The sequence below is a fragment of the Cygnus atratus genome, chromosome 15, assembly GCF_013377495.2.
Source record: "Cygnus atratus isolate AKBS03 ecotype Queensland, Australia chromosome 15, CAtr_DNAZoo_HiC_assembly, whole genome shotgun sequence".
In the NCBI taxonomy this organism is placed as follows: domain Eukaryota; kingdom Metazoa; phylum Chordata; class Aves; order Anseriformes; family Anatidae; genus Cygnus; species Cygnus atratus.
Genome location: NC_066376.1, coordinates 13,791,978 through 13,808,800, shown reverse-complemented (window position 1 = coordinate 13,808,800; position 16,823 = coordinate 13,791,978). Strand labels below are relative to the sequence as shown.

The 16,823-nt window shown below is 39.8% G+C and overlaps 1 protein-coding gene across 3 annotated transcripts in view; it reads left to right on the top strand.

Moving 5' to 3' along the window:
• The window catches only part of IFT140 (intraflagellar transport 140), an 80,255-nt gene that overhangs the window by 2,921 nt on the left and 60,511 nt on the right, over positions 1–16,823 (top strand). The window contains exons 1-7 of one of the 3 annotated variants that reach the window (XM_035548716.2): positions 926–1,038; positions 4,951–5,126; positions 6,368–6,589; positions 9,806–9,927; positions 10,640–10,782; positions 13,457–13,632; positions 16,155–16,246. In XM_035548716.2, coding sequence (XP_035404609.1) covers positions 4,980–5,126; positions 6,368–6,589; positions 9,806–9,927; positions 10,640–10,782; positions 13,457–13,632; positions 16,155–16,246 — 902 coding nt within the window. In that variant the 5' untranslated portion in view covers positions 926–1,038; positions 4,951–4,979. Of the gene's footprint in view, positions 1–925; positions 1,039–1,388; positions 1,488–4,950; positions 5,127–6,367; positions 6,590–9,805; positions 9,928–10,639; positions 10,783–13,456; positions 13,633–16,154; positions 16,247–16,823 lie in introns of those variants that run through there. The other 2 variants (XM_035548715.2, XM_035548718.2) reach the window with 2 other exon arrangements.

Genomic DNA, 16,823 nt, shown 5'->3' with positions numbered 1-16,823 from the left:
TTCCTAAACCTCCCCTGGCGCAACTTAAGGCTGTTTCCTCTCATCTCTTAGTACATGGGAGAAGAGACTGATCCATGATAGCTTCCTTTAATGTGATAAGGTCTCCCCTGAGCCTCGTTTTCTCTGGGCTAAACAACCCCACATCCCTCAGCTGCTCCTCATAAGACTTGTTCCCCAGACCCTTCACCAGTTTTGTTGCCCTTCAGACATGCTCTGGCACCTCCATGTCCTTGTAGAGAGGGGCCCAGAAGTGAGCACAGTACTTGAGGTATGGCCTCACCAGAGCTGAGTGCAGAGGGACAATCGCTTCCCTAGCCCTGCCGGCTACGCTATTCCTGATACGAGCCAGGATGCCGCTGGCCTTTGTGGCCGCCTGAGCACGCTGCTGGCTCCTATTTAGGCAGCTATTGACCGAATACCCCAGGTCCCTTTCCGTCAGTTCTTCCCTCAGCCTTTAGCACTGCGTGGGTTTGCTGTGGCCCAAGCGCAGAACGCAGCGCTTACACGGCCGAAGCCAACGGGCGCTGGATTACGCAGGAATTGTTAGGTACGGAAGGTACCTAATTGTTAGGTACAGCTGTATGGAAGATATCGTCTCTTCACCTGGTTGCGCGGGGCTGTGACCGCGGTGGGGTTACAACTGACTGCGGGGTTCATGACGAGCGGCGTGAGGGTTGGGGAAGTGACTGCGCGGTGAGGGCTGCGTTGTGGGGTTAGCCTCGCGGCTGCTGGGAACTGCCTGCTGCCAGCCCGCCGGCAGCCGTTGCTCGGGGGTTAAACCCCAAAGCCCCGAAGCCGGCCGCTGACGGCAGGAACCCGCCCGCTACCGGCGCGGGGCCTGGCGGCCGGCGGGGCGCTCTCGGGCCCTTCCGTGCCTCCTCGGCTCCGCTTCGGGAGCGCCCGGGGGCGGGCGGCTCTCCCCGTCGGCACGGTAACGCGGGGCCGCGCAGCGAGCGCTGCCTCCCGCGGCGGGGCGGCCCGGGAGACGGCGGCGGGAGCGCGCTGCGGCTCGGCCCGGGCCCGGCCTCCTCCGGACGGGTGCGTGCGCGCGCGGGGCGGCGGAGACCCGGGGGCGGGGGCGGGTGCGGGGCGGGCCTGCCCGGGGCCTGCCTGGGGCCTGCTCGGGGCGGGGGGGGGGCGCGGCCCCGGGGGCCCGGCCGAGCTTGGGGGCCGCGGGCGGCTTGGCGGTGGCGGCCCGGGCGGGCCCCGGAGGGTAAAATAAGCGATTTTAAGCGTTTTAAAGTTAAAGCTCACGTTTCTGGCAGGCAGGGATTCTTTGAAGAAGCGACGCTTTTTACAAAGGTAACCAAGTCTTGTCAGGGAAATATTGCGGTGGTGCGTGCTGAAAAATAGCTGTATGAACGCCCTTGGCGTCAGGTTTTCTGGTAAGCCTGTGACTGGACGCTGTTCCAAAAGAACAGCAAACCTAACCTTTGTCAGCCTCCCTTCGTCTCTGAATATGCTCACAACATGCGCATACAGAGCATGTAAGTAACTTTTTAAGAATTGTCACCTAAACCAGAATAGCGTAATTACATTCAAATTAAATTTGAGTTGCATATCTGAATGCAGGTGGTTGTCTTTTGCAATGCGTCTGTGCATGCTGGCTCCCTGCTGGGATTTGTAGCAGTAGGAATCTCGAGTCTACTTCCCTGAATTCCTGAAAATCCAAACAAATCAAAGCTAATTGGCTTGTAATATATTTTAATACTATGTCAATTTGTAAGTAATGAATTGTGAGTGCTTTTTTTTTTTTTCTGGAGGAAAATCACTCCATACCAAAGGCTAATCTTCCCCTCTTTGTACAACTGTTCTGAGACCTAGTGAAATCTTGGTGAATGCCTGAGTTGGTAGGTACAGACAGATGCAGCTCCTCTGCCTGTGCTCTGAGACAGCCAGTTATCAGTCTGCTTTAGTCCAGAAACCACATTACTGTGTTGGTGTTGTATGACCTGTGAGCTACTAAACCTCGAAACACAACTTCCCGAAGGTCTTGGTATCCCAAGCACAGAGCCGTGTTAGCACAGGTGTACGGTATCTGGACTAGAGCTGGCTTGTGTCTGGCCAGTTAAGAACAGGGGCAGGGAATGACCTTGAATCTCTTTACTTTTCTCTGTATGTGGACATTAACATAATACGAACTTTTATGAAGCACCTGTGGATTGTTTGGAAGGTGTCGGTCAGTTTATCTTCTCCTATTAAAGAGATCACCTGTCTGGACTTGATCAAGTTCTATATCGACCTTCAAAGTGCTGAACTTTGTCAGAAATTCTTCTCTTTTTTACCTTGAAACAAATAGGACGTGCTGTGCCAGAATCATTTGTAGAAAGTGGTCCTTGCATTTCTTCCTTGAGAAGACTTCTTTGAGGAGGCAACTGTCAGTGTAAATGCATGAGACTGAAGCAGCAGTAAACATGGGGATAATGAATTCCCACGATTACAGCAGGCATAATGAATGTTGGTTTTGTGACTTCATTATGCTGCTGTGTAATCCACTTATAGACTTTATTTACATAGAGCAATCTACTCCACCATTTTGCATAGCTATTGAGGTGGCAAAAAATATATTAGGGATTGTCAGTGATGGCAGTGTCACTGAATCTGGTTTTAGTAAGTGCTAGTCTGCTCTCTTAAACGTGTGCACTTAATTCCAAACGGGATAGTTAGCTGTACAGCTATCCTAATCAGATTAAGTGGACACTCACATATGTAGTAAAGCAGACGATGTGGCTTGATGCACACATTAATGAATTGTCAAGGGACCGTAAGCTCGACAAACTTGTTTTCTTCCCTCTCTGGGGGAGACTGAATAATCAAATAAGTATTTGCGATTGCAGATGCAATGAACAGGAAACTGAAGAAGGTGGTCCTTAAAGGAATTACAAATGTACGATTTTGTGTAATAAAATCTATTTCCTACCAGATGTTTTTTATTTAGGCATCTCAAATTTTTATTTGAATCTGAAGTGAATTTCTCAATTAACTTCTGAGCCAGTATAATGCATATTTAAATGTAGACCAACTTTTTCCGTTAAAGTACAATGAAGCAGATGTAGCAGGAATGAAAGTGTTAGAATGGGTACAGTATTTCATAACAGATGTGGAGATTTAATGAAACTATCAAAAATGTGAAATAAAGATGAAAAACAGTCCAATATGTATTTGAATTTTTTTTTGGGGGGGGGGGGGGAGGGCAATAAAGCCAGATCCATGTGCTGTTACACAAATGTGGAGGTTGAGGGAGGTGACTGTCCCTGTCTGCTCTACCGTTTTGACGCCCCACTTGGGGTCCTGCGTCCAGGTCTGGAGCCCCCAGCACAAGAAGGATGTGGGGCTGTTAGGGTGAGTCCAGAGGAGGAAGGCCACGAAGATGATCAAGGGGCTGGAGCACCTCTCCTATGGAGAAAGGCTGAGAGAGCTGGGAATGTTCAGCCTGGAGAAGAAAAGGCTCTGGGAAGACCTCACTGCAGCTTTTCAATACTTAAAGGGGGCTCATAAAAAAGCTGGACAGCAACTTTTTACTTGGTCAGATAATGATAGGAAAAGGAGGAATGGTTTTAAACCGAAAGAGGGGCAATTCAGGTTAGATGTTAGAAGGAAATTCTTCACTCAGAGGGTGGTGAGGCACTGGAAGAGGTTGCCCAGAGCAGCTGTGGATGCCCCATCCATCCCTGGAGGTGTTCGTGGCCAGGCTGGATGAGGCCCTGAGCAACCTGATTTAGTGGGTGGCATCCCTGCCCATGGCAGGGGGCTGAAACTGGATGGTCTTTAAGGCCCTTTCCAACCCAAGCCATTCTATGATTGTGAATGAGCGTGAACATAAGGGTGAATGGATCTTGCTGAAAGATCAAACTCCACATTATGAGGCTGACTGTGCTTGTTTCTGTTGCAGTGTGTGGCGCTTCATGTGCTTAATCTGAGCGGCGAGGTACAAAGCTACCAGTCTATTTTGAAATGTTGCCTACCTTTCTAACCTATCTAATCAAAGGTGCTGAATCTAATTTTTATTTTCTGGGGGAAGACAGCCCTCTTAAAACAAAATATTTATTTTAAGCATTGATGGAATATTTGAAGTAAAGAGACTAAAACAAGAATCTCTATTGAATCAGTGTCTGATTGGTGACCTAGGCAAATCTAACTGCTGTACGTGCATGTTCCTACAGATTAAGAGCTCATGGTTTAGCTGTCCATAAGAAAAATCTTCTCCAGAAAGGGAATCACCTAAACCTTTACCAGGAATTTTATAATTTTATATTTTTCAGGTTTTGACATTGTTTGTTAATAAATGAGGTGCTTAAGAGGTGGTTATCTCAGCTGTTGTTTGGTTTTTGTTTTGTTTTAAACCAAGCCAACGAGATCATACAACACAAATCCCAAAGACAATCTCCCTGTATAAACTTTTAAAGGCTTAGTGACTTGCTCCATTTCTGAGAAAGAACTCTGAAAAGAGCATTGCTTTCGGGTTCTTTTCCTTGAAAAATCATCATTTATTTAGTATTTTTATTCAGATACAGACAGGTTTTGTGGGTCTTGAATGAGTTAAACTAATTTGTCCAGTAATTTCAACAGTACAAGCTCTAAAATGGTGACAACTGTTAAAGTTTACTTTGAAAAAAAGCTCAGATATGAGACTTCACAACTTGAGATCACTCTGTACATTGACATCTTCGGATATGAAGTACTAGAAATACCTTTTTGGTAAGCTCAGAGTTATTTCAGAGTCCTCTGAAATAAAGCAGTACAAGCCACTGAGAGACCAGGTGCTAGTCTATGCACGCTGGGGATCTATGGACTACAAGGCCCAGTGCTCCTCAGCATTTTTTAACAATACCGCTTTAACCTTTTCTGTGTTCTATATAGAGCACGTTAAGAAGGTGATGTGGTAGCTTCTTTTATTAACAACTTTTAGCATTCCGTTACCTGTTACAAACACTTATTTTCCTTGTGCAGGTTTGCAGTCTGTGACAGCTCCTGGTGCTATGGCTGTGTACGTGGATCATCGAATAGATGCTCCTGAGTCAGTTGCCTCCCCATCTCATATAACGTGGCACTCGATCCATCCACTCTTGGCAGTTGCTTCCATCAGCACAGCGTCTGGGGGCTGTGTGGATATCTATCTGGAACAGGTGAGTAATCAGCAACTTTGCTTTTGGGCTTAATATCATTCCGCTGTTTTGAAACTTCACTTTTGTATCATATTTGCATGTTCACTTATATGCTCCTTGAATCCCTGTCCCTACATTTTAATTAATGTCCATGCTCTATGCTATTTAGAAAATGTCAGATTCATCAGCTACTGATTACATGTGTTTTATAAAAAGCTCTTCATAAATTAAATTGATCTTTTCATTGAAATTTAATTTTTACAGACTTGTCTTATTTTTGATAGTTACCATCTTTTTTTTTGATGCTCATAATTAAGAGAATTTTATGCTTAAAAATAAAATGGTCACATGCTTTTTTTTAAAAAAAAAAAACAAAACTTTAAGTGAATGAAATGTACTAAGAAGTATGAATAAAAAGCATTCTTCCATCTTGAGCCTGAACTGATTTGCTAGACCCAACTTGTTCCATCTGAGTAGGTTGTTTAGTAGACAGGTATTTGCTCTGCCTACTCTGATAAGCTTTACACAAGAGGCTTGTGTAGCACTTCAGTGTGCATCATTTCCAGGGGAAAATAGTATCTGTGCTGTTTAGGGAAATGGTAGTATAACCTGTCTAGCAACAGATGTACTGGAAACATTTAACTCTGTTAATAAGTGCATAAAAATGCACTTAAAATTATGCACTTAAATGCATAATTTTCAAAGAGCATTATTAAAAATTGTCATCCAAATTTTACAAACAGAAAAATAAATACATAAGGAGATTAAATGATTTGCCTGAAATAATACAGCAAACTATGCACAAAGGAAAGCCTACCTTTAAAAGAACTGTTTAATTAGATTATTCTGTGTTCTTAATTAAGTCCTTTATTCTTTTTAAAAGTTTTTTTTTTTTTTTTTTTTTACCTTGAAATGTGATTGAAGCCTTCTTATCATTCACACAGGAATAAGAGTTTGATATTCGTTGAGAGCTCTTCATGCATGCTGGGGGGAGGAATAGCTTTCAAAAGCAGAGTGAGGCAATCACTGAATACCACTGTGTTTTCACAGGCTATTTTCAAATGGGTGTACTGCATGTCGTAGCACATTTTTATGCACATGAAATATCCATAAATACTTTGTGTAGCCACTTCATATGTCTTACCAGATGTTCTGTTACCTATCAGTCCTTTATCACAGGAAAAGATCTTGTTGACTGGGAAGCGAATCTGAAAGTTTAGCTGCGTATTTGTACTGAGCCTGTACTTTATTTCCATTTGCAGGGAGAACATGTGTCTGATGCACATGTTGAGAGAAGCTTTCAGGTCACAGCACTTTCCTGGCACCCTTCCAGGCCGATTCTTGCAGCAGGCTGGGAGACTGGAGAAGTTACAATACTTAACAAACAAGACAAGGAGCACCATGCTGTACCACCAACTCATAACACCAAAATTACAGTCCTAAACTGGAGTACAAATGGTACCCACCTTGTGTCTGGTGATAGGGTAAGCAGTTGAAGTATCAAATGTGCATTTGATGTGGAACAGTGTTGCAAGCCCAGTGATAGAAAAAGATTATCGAATGGATTACTAGGGGAAGGAATAGTTGCAGGGGTAGGTGGATAAATTTCTTTGCTTCAGATACAAATTAAAACTGATGGGGAATGAAACCCGATTTTAGTGTTTTAACTTTTTTGCAGATCTTTCAATTCACCTTTAAATAAGCGTCTCTAACCTCGCTATGTCCTGGGTAGTAGGTTAGAGTTTAAGGCTGTTTGATGGATTGAATGTTTGAGGCATATGCAATTTGAATTATTTGTATCAGTATATGGAGGAATTTTGTGTCACTCAAGCATAAAACCCAGATGTCAAGAATCCAAGAAGTCCAGATACAACATAATCTGGATTTAGTGAGTGCACTCACCTACAAGAAGAATTGTACAAATGCATTAATGAAGTCTGTTTTGTTATAGCAATACCCTAAAAATGAGTTGAACTTATTGTATGGAAAATGTTTTAGAAATGCTTGCAATGTCAGTCTTTATTTCTTGATAATCTGGTTACCCTTTATATGGTGAAATGAGAACGAAGCAATGGAATACCTAATATTCAAGATTAAGTACTCATGGTTTTGCCAGTTCTTGAATCAGCAAATGGAAAAGTGCTTTTTTAATATTCTTTCTGATAAGCTTGAGCTTCTCGAAGAATTTTTATTTTTTATTTTTAGAATTTTTATCTGACTCAGAGGAAAATGCAATTTTAAATCACTGTTGGTAAAATCCTGTTGCACTTGCAGAAATGCAGAAATTGAAAACTAAGAGGTACAATTGCATTTATGCTCTGAAATAGAAAGGAGACAATGTTGCCCAGATAAAAGATAACGAATAGTGTAACCGAGGCTTTATATAGAGATAATATTAATGTAACTGCACTTTACATTAACCCTACATTTATGAACAGACTTTTTCGAATTGATTTTTGGTGTAAGATCCCAGTAAGTCTTCCCAAAACAGATGTAGCCAATCTTATAAGCAAGTTTAATTAAAAATGTTATAAGCTCACCCTAAGTGCTACTCTGAGTACTTATCAAAATAGAGTAAGCAGTGGTTTCAAGTAAGTGTCTTAGGAGGACGAAGCAAGACCTGCATGTATTGACATGAATGTTCTTCAGTTTTACCTAGGTTAAATAGCTGTCACTGGAACAACCAACCTCAATGGACAGAACAGCATGACGTTTGAACTCAGTAAAGTTCAGTACAGCAAAAACTAGCTTTCAGCCTCTAATGGAATTCAATAAACACAGCTGAGCACAGTTCAAGGTTCTCTGTGGTATCCCTGGCCAATGAAATGTGGGTCCTTAAAACCCTGCAGCTGTTTAGCAGCCAGCTTGAGCTAATCAGCTTTGTGAAGAGCCAAGGCTTGTTAGGCTGGGTGCACAGCTGTTTCTGCATCCTGTGGCTAGTGCCAAGATTGTTTCTGCTAAAAACTGTATTGTGTGGGCCAGCTTATCCTGTTGCATGCTCACTGTCATCCTACTTGGTGCATGTTATACTCAGTGTGTGGTCTGTGCACCGTACGTACGCTTTGTTTCCTATATCCTTCCCAATAGTCTTTAAATATAGTTTTAAAATCCTTCATGTGAAGGATGGCAGTATGGTGGTATAGATGATGTCTTAATTCTGAAAAGAAGGTAGAACTTTCATTCTTGGAGGGGGAAAAAAGATGGAAGTGTTACCTTGGAAGGCCTCAGCTGCATCTTGTGTGGGTTCTAGTTAGGACTGTAAATTAAAGTGCTTACGGTGTACTACTGCTACTAGTATTCCACTTGTAGAAGGACATATATCTTTTAAAAACAAAGAAAAATAGAGCAAATTATAATACCGCTTCTATTGTTGTCTGTCTTAATGAAACAAGATGATATTGAGCTTTGTATTGCAAATTGTTAGTTTTTCAGGTAATATGCAGAGGGCCTCCAACTGCCGTTTGGTTGCCTAAGTACTAACAGAATAACAAAAATAAATAATAATCTTTAAATTCCAGCTGTGAAGCTGTGGCATAAGTCAACAAGTTGGGATTGTTGATTGATACGTCATGCTCAAGTCTTTTTGCGTGTCTGCCTTCTCCATTCTTTTTAGTCGGTGGGCTTTGAGGTTGATGTGCTTTCTGAGCAGGCACTGCAAAATGCTTGCTGTCTCCAAAACCTGTGCCAGGCTCCAAGGCTTGCACGGTGCTGGTACTTGTGTGCTTGTGTTCTTGCCTGCAGGAAAAATCACCAATTGGGACTAAGTGATAGTAGTTTTTATCTATGCTGCAAATACGTATTTTTTAGAAACTATGAGTATTTGATTAGAAAAAACAAAGTGAATATGTATTCCTAATTTTTATGTAAAATTGATAGCCAAGTCAAGCTTAAGAATATAACCTCTCATAATGTACAGGAACAATCTTGAAATTTGTCTGTAAGACTGAAGTTTTGTTTGGGATGAGGTAAGCATGTAAATGTTGGGCAAATTGAGTTAAGGAAAGGGACAATTAGGGTAAGTGTCAGAAAAAAAAATTGAGACTATGTAATACTTTCCTTGAGAAGTGCTACAGGCATTGTTGTTCAAGGTATTTTTAAAATTAGGCCAAAAGAAAGGGCACAATTATTTTCCAGAGCTAACTTGTATTGACGACTGTTGAATTTATTAGCCAACTAGTATTCATTCCTTCATTATCTATGATTCTTCTAAGTTTTCTCTTTTTTTTTAAAAAAAGAAGAACAATGAATTCTCATTGTACTGAGGTGCCTACTCTGTGAAAGAAAAGGAAAGCTCCCTGCTTATCTTAAGCATTACTGTCCTGTGGCTCAGTACTTTTTTCCTTTAGCAACCAGACTATTTGCAAAAAAAAAGTGTAAAGGGAGCTACCTAAGAAAATACCTGCATATACAGAGGAACATTGTTTCGTAGGGCTATTTTACTAGGAATGGATGTGATCTACAAGTTTTTTTAGATAACTTGATTTTAAATAAGCAAATGTTGTAATTTTAAAAATCATTTGTACTCATTGTTGCTTAGGTTTAAAATGGAGTAATTATATGCGTCCTTTAAATTAAAAGAAAGGTATTGCTCCATCACTAAAATATTCTGAATTGATCACTTAATGTGCACTGAGTAGTAAAGAATCTGGATTCTCATCTATGTGCAAGGTATAATGAATTAACCGTTGTCTTTCTTCCAGCATGGTGTCTTGGTTCTATGGAGAATGGACCAAAGAGGTCGAGTGCAAGGTCCTCCCATGCTGAAACACGAGTATGGAAAACGTCTGTCTCACTGCATCTTTCGACCACCACCTCCTGGCGCGTAAGCGTTGTGCCCCTGTCAGAGCACTGGTAGACTAGGTCCTTCTCTTGTTCCACAGAAAGAAAAACCTACTTATAGACAAAGAAAAAATAATAATAAAAATAGAAAATTATCCTCCTAATTGTCCTCTGGTTCCAAGTTCTCCTCTCCCTCTAGTTGCTACGGAGGCCATGTGTTCTGTATGCAGCAACAAATCTTCATTTTGTCAATACCTTTTTCTTTGTTGCTGCTGATTCTTTAGTTCTAAGTGGCAATGTTGCTGACTGTGAAAAGCAGAAAGCACACTGAAAACAATTATCCATGAAATTATTGGCAAGAACAATTGAGCTCTTAAATATTATGTCTTTTCTCTCCAATCAAGAAATACGAATCAGTTCTAGTATAAAACAGAAAAATAAACAACACAGACCAACAACAAAACACACCACAAAACAATAACCCCCCAAAAAGCAATTTTCTTTGTCTGGGCCATTTCTTTGTCTCTCTGTAAAAAAGTAATAGTACTTATAGGGAGGAAAAAAAGGTGAAGCAATACAAGTGAATACTATTATTAAAATTTTGTTTATTTGTGGGCTTGTTGGTTTCCAACCAGTGTATGAAACATCTTCTCTCTTTACAATGTGTCTTATGAATTATTAATTCAAGTTCTTTAGGATGGAAAGTACTTTGTTATGTGAGGAATTGGAAATGAAACATCTCTGATTGTTTCCAGGGATTTTGTACAGCTGGCAAAAGCAGCTGTGAGTGGTGATGAGAAAGCCTTAGATATGTTTAACTGGAGAAAAGCTGGAACAGGAGCACCACTGAAAATGGGACTCCGGGAAGGACTGTCCTTCTTTGTCACATTGATGGATGGTAAGAGCAAAACACTTTTCCAGACTGATGAAAATTTGTCTACTTAATGCTTCAAAACTGTTCAGTGCAAGATAATCCTGTTTTCATATATACAACGGGATAAGGTATTCATAGATGTTGAAGAATTTAATAAAATGCTGAAAATGTTGATGTCTTCAGGGTGAGTCCTCTCTAAAAAGAACACTATAGGTGTTGGATTAGTCAGGTTCCCAAAGGAGTGAGTGTAAGAAAAGTGTAACGCTCAAATGCAAGTAAAATGATAAGCTGTCAGCATTTTTTACGAAAATGAGAAATGCCTTTATTATGTGTTGTTTTGTTTTTTTTTTCTAGAAATAGTCAAATGCTACTAAAACATACATTTTAAAAATAATGTTTGTTTGTTTGTGTTTACTTTTTTCTCCCTGCGCTTTGGTATGATGCTTCTATATAAGGATGGCAAAATGTCTTTACCTGTTGGTGTTTTTTTTGGGTTTCTTCCTAATATTCTTTCTTCCTCTGCCATGTCTCTTCCTCCTGCTTTTATTCTTCTGGGTGCTAGTTTGTTACCAGCTAATTTTCTTCCTACCCCCGTTCTTCTCATGATGCCTTTTCCTAACCTGTTAACTCTTTGGACAAGAGCCAGAATGTGAAACAGGCTCTGTAATGAGTATTTTTCTGGTAGGTGATTTGAGTATGTAATCCTCTCCGTTCAATTGCTAACTACTCCAAAAATCTATCTAAGTTATGCTAGTTCCACAGATCAATTACAGCACGATTCAATGTTTATATTCATTATGACAGTAAAATGTCATAAATGACATAATTAACACCAGTATGATTGTAGGAGTGACATTGTCTAGCTGTGTATTTTTCTTGCAGAGCAGTGAGCTGTACCTTAATTTGATTTGTGAGGTGTAAACCTCTTCAGTAACTAGGAACTATTCAAATAAAAATGGGATACAGGACTCTTGTTAGACAGATGTCAAAAGCGGAAATCTTTGCATAGCTGTGTGGCTGTTACCAGGTGCTTTGAAAGGGAGCATGTATTGGTACACATCTCCTTCTAGAGACAGACTCAGTGTCCTGAAAGTGGGTGTCCTCAACATTTTCTTGCTTTCTCAGGTCTTCTGTTTAAACTTTATTTTTCTGTCAGATGATACTGGTGGTTTCTTTTGAGCTTTCTAACTGCAGAGGATGATAATGCATAAGTATTTTGGACCTAAATTTTTGTTGTTTTAGGCAGAAATCGGTCATAACTTCAAAATCAGTTAACATTTTCATAGGGTTTAAATGTGATCTCTAAATTATTACTACTGTTTATTATTAAATTATTACTACTGGTTTTCACCACAAACTTATTAAATAAAAATGAATTAAAATTATTGCCTTCAAATTGTTTTTAATGTTTTAAACATTGCTGTTGTATATTTTTAAGTCTCAGAAGAGACTTGACTAAGGACAATAGAGCATCTTTTAAAATAAACAATTGAGCTCATCAAAAAATATCAAATATATCCCGAGTTTCGAGTACTAGTCTAGATACATTGTTGCTTCCAAAATTCTAATCTCTGTATTTACCAAAAAAAAAAAAAAAAAAGGATGCGTGTGTGAAATTCAGGTAATATGTTACATGAGATGCTTATCTGAAAAAAGGATTCAATGAAACAGGATAAAGCATAAAATGAAACAGTATGGGATCAGGTGGGAGAGGAGGTTGGAAATTGATATATTTTTTAATGTAGATAATATAGTTGGTATATAGAGGGTGATAATGTGTTTGCAAGAGTTTTGTAAATTAAAACATTATTTTTATTAAAGGAACCTCATATTACCTCTTAGGTACAATAATGCGGTGTAGGTCCTTAGTGATCTCTCTTACACATTTGTTTTCTATTTCAGCTTTTTTTTTTTAATATATATATTTCTTAGAGCTTTTTAATTTGCACCAATTTGAAATGCCACATTTAAATAATACCATGAATTGCCAAGAAGTTGTGTTACATGCATTGGATCTGTTAAATTTTGGTGACCTCATTTGTTTGGTGATTTCAGTAATATCATTTGCAAACTACTAATTATAGGATTTCTCACTGCATAGACCTACATAAGATTTATGCAGTATTGCAGTTTAACCAGGTGATACACGTTACGTTGTTAGTGTTCTTAGACACAATCTTATTTGCTTTTTTATTATGTCTCTAGTATACGTAATTTCTTGTGAAATTCACGTAGAAGAGCTGCATTTAGTGCGTGTGTGTGTAAGGTGGGGTGTTCCTAAACAATGAAGAACCTTATATCCATGAGCTTCTTCAATCTAAACTTCAGTGTAAGTTGTACTAATTCTTAGCTGTACTTCTTTCCCAAGTTATTAATGGTGATATTAATTAAGATATTAAGATATTAATGGTCACATACCTGCATATCTATGCAGGAAGTGTACTTTTAGCTTCAAAATATTTCAGTGATGCTATTTAAATGAATTGCATCTGGATTTTCTAGATGAGTAACAGAGAATAATTTTTATTTGTTGCTCGTTAGCTATCGTAATTGAGACAAACCAGGAGGCGAGAATTGTGGTTATTTTACTCTTAGCACTTGAGGAATATTATATTAAAGTAGAAAATAACAAAAATGATTTTTGTGGCTACAAGTGCTGTTACCTAAGAGCTGTGTAACTTGCTTATATATACTATAGGTTCTGTGCATTATGTGAATGAGAAAGGAAAGACGAGCCGTGTATTGTCAGCAGACAGTCTGGTACAAAAGCTTCTGTTCATGGAGAAAGAAGATGTGTTAGTTGTCATAACAGAAAGCCTGCTGTTGTCCTTGCATAAAATTACTCTTGAGGGAGAAGCAGAGGAGCTCATGAAGGTAAGAGTCAGACTACAAGTTAAAGTTGCAATATTGAATCTTTTTTTAGAATTTTTGATTATTATTTCCTTCAGTCACAAATGAACCAGCTTTTTTGTTTTTCAGATATTACCTTGGTGAGCGAATATACACTCATATAAAAGTGAAATAGTTGTGTTACTGAACTTGGAAAGATGGTTTTCATCTTGCTTTTGTGTTTTTTTCTTATTTTCTTCCATTTTGACCCTCTATTAATCTCTTTGCTCCTTACTTACCTTGTCTTAGTGAATTAGAGAAGAATTAAAAGTTGATACTTACAAAATCTATCTGTAATTCCAGTACAATCAAATATTAGTTACGATGTTTTGTGGACAACTACATTCATAAACAACATCCAATCCATGATTTGCCCATTACTTCTCTCAACTATCACCCTTATCACAAATTCCTCATGCCCCATGTTGGGTGCCAAAAAGGACTGTGGTGGTTTTACTCAGGTGGGCAGCTGAGCTCCACCACAACCACTCTCTCTCTTCCCCTTCTCTAAGGGAGAGGAAAAATATGATGAAAAGGGCTCAAAGGTTGAGATACGGACGGGGAGATCACTCATAGAATGGCTTGGGTTGGAAGGGACCTCAAAGATCATCTAGTTTCAACCCTCTTGCCATAGGAAGGGATGCCACCACTAGATCAGGTTGGCCAAGGCCCCATCCAGCCTGGTCTTGAACACCTCCAGGGATGGGGCATCCACAGCTGCTCTGGGCAACCTCTTCCAGTGCCTCACCACCCTCTGAGTGAAGAATTTCCTTCTAACATCTAACCTAAATTGCCCCTCTTTCAGTTTAAAACCATTTCCACTTGTCCTGTCACTGTCTGCACAAGCAAAGAGTCACTCTCCATCTTTTTTATAAGTCCTCTTTAGGTAGTGAAAGGTTGCAGTGAGGTCTCCTTCTTCAGTGGGGCCTTCTGCAGTGAGGCCTTCTCTTCTTCAGGCTGAACATCCCCAGCTCTCAGCCTTTCTTCATAGGAGAGGTGCTCCAGCCCCTTGAACATCTTCATGGCCCTCTTCTGGACCCACTCTAACAGATCAACATCCTTGCTGTGTTGGGGGCTCCAGACCTGGACGTAGTGCTCACAAGGGCAGAGTAGAGGGGCACCTTGACCTACTCATGCTCCTGTTTTAATGCAGCCTAGGACACAGTTCACCTTCTGGGCTGCAATCGCACACTGCTGGCTCATGTTGAGGCTTTCGTCCACCAGAACCCCCAAGTCCTTCTCTGCAGGGCTGCTCTCAGTGAGTTCTTCTCCCAGTCTGCACTCATGTCTGGGATTGCACTGGTCCAGGTGCAGCACCTTGCACTTGGACTTGTTGAACCTCATTAGGTTCACATGGGCCCAGTTCTCAAGCTTGTCCAGTTCCAGTTGATGACATCCCTTCCTTCTGGTGTATCAACTGCGCCACTCAGTGTACTTAGTGTCATCTGCCAACTTGCTGAGTGTGCACTCGATCCCACTGTCTATGTTGTTGATAAAGATATTAAACAGTACTGGTCCCAGAACAGACCCCTGAGTTACACCACTTGTCATTGGCATCCAATTGGACACAGGGCCATTAACCATCGCTCCCTGGGTGCGACCTTCAAGCCAACTCCTTATCCACTGAATGACCCACCCATCAAATCCATCTGTCTCCAATCTGGAGGCCAGGGTGTCATGTGGGACAGTGTCAAAGGCCGTGCAGAAGTCCAGGTAGATGGTAGTTAATGATGGTAGATGGTAGGTAATGGTAGATGGTTGTTAATATCCTCAATTTTAGCATCATCATTTGCTCAGAGTTGTCTACTATTTTAAATTAGAAGGAGCAGTACCCTCCTCCTCTCAGTGATGTTGTCTTTGTCTGGAAATCTGAAAGATAATTTTGTTCTTAGATTGTAAAAGTGTTCGTTGCAGCTGCAAAAAGTCTAGGAAGGTTTAAAACAGAAACCCTCGCGTCACAGAATCACAAATAATAATGTGGTCACCCAAAAATCATTGTATGGGGAAGAAAAATAAACTGACCTTATCCAGGACATATAGCAATCTTGGCTCAACATGTAAATAAAATACTGTTGAAGAATAGCGCCTTTGGGGGGTGGGGGAGAACCTTCATTTTTTTTCTGATCTTGTTGATCTAAGATCAGAAAAGAATGAGTACTTGTATGTTAATCTTTTTATTAATCATTACTTATTTTTGACTAAATTAAGATCTGGTATTTCGTGTTTTAAAAGGAATGCTTACCAAGTTCTAAGAGGAGATCTAATACAAGGAGAAATACTGTTCCTTACCTACTTACCTGTCTACAAAACTTCTTTTATTGAATTTATATACATCGTATATTTGATATGTTTAATGGTGATCAGTGAGAGGAACTCCTTGATCTTTCTGAACTATCTGACAGATCTCGTTTTACATTTTAACCTTGTGGACGTACTAAGCAATTCAGATGCTTAGTGTCTTTCAGTGTGTTGATCCTACATTTCATGTATTTATTTTTGGTTAACAGGTTAAGTTGAGTGGGAAGATAGCTCATTCTGCAGACATCATTTTAATAGACCATAGCCTTATTGTTACAGCAATAGGTGAGACAGTAGTCAGGTAAGAATCCTGTTTTAAAGCTGTTTTTGCTGCCCATGAGAACTGCCAACTAAACAGTTTATTATCTGCAGTGCACGAAAGTTTTTTCTAAAGTGGTATTGTCTTTTTTTTTTAACTGGTAATGTGTATAAACAAACAAAAAAAAAACTTCAAAAATTTCTCATTTCACAAAATACAAGTAATTAACTGAAAAACCTGTTTCCTTGAGAAATAAAATTACTTGTGTATATTTTCCTTTCTCAAGGTAGTTTTATTTTATCAGCCAGTACTACCCAGACTTTTTCTTTTCTGAATGCCTTTTTGTATTTCTTTTTGAAAATATATATATATTTTTTTTTCATGAAAAAGCCACTTTGCTGTTCTCTCGGTCTTTATCTTCTGGTTCTTATGACAGTCATAGCAACAGGAAAAAAGTGCTTGCTTTTCAGGATTTCTCTGTTACTGCAATATAATGCAAGTATTCTGGTTATTTCTGCCTCTAATTCTTTAAACCAAATACATCACTTTGCCATGTTGCTGTTATAATGTTCTGTAGTTTTGTTTTTTTGTTTTGTTTTGTTTTGCATCTTTTTAAAGT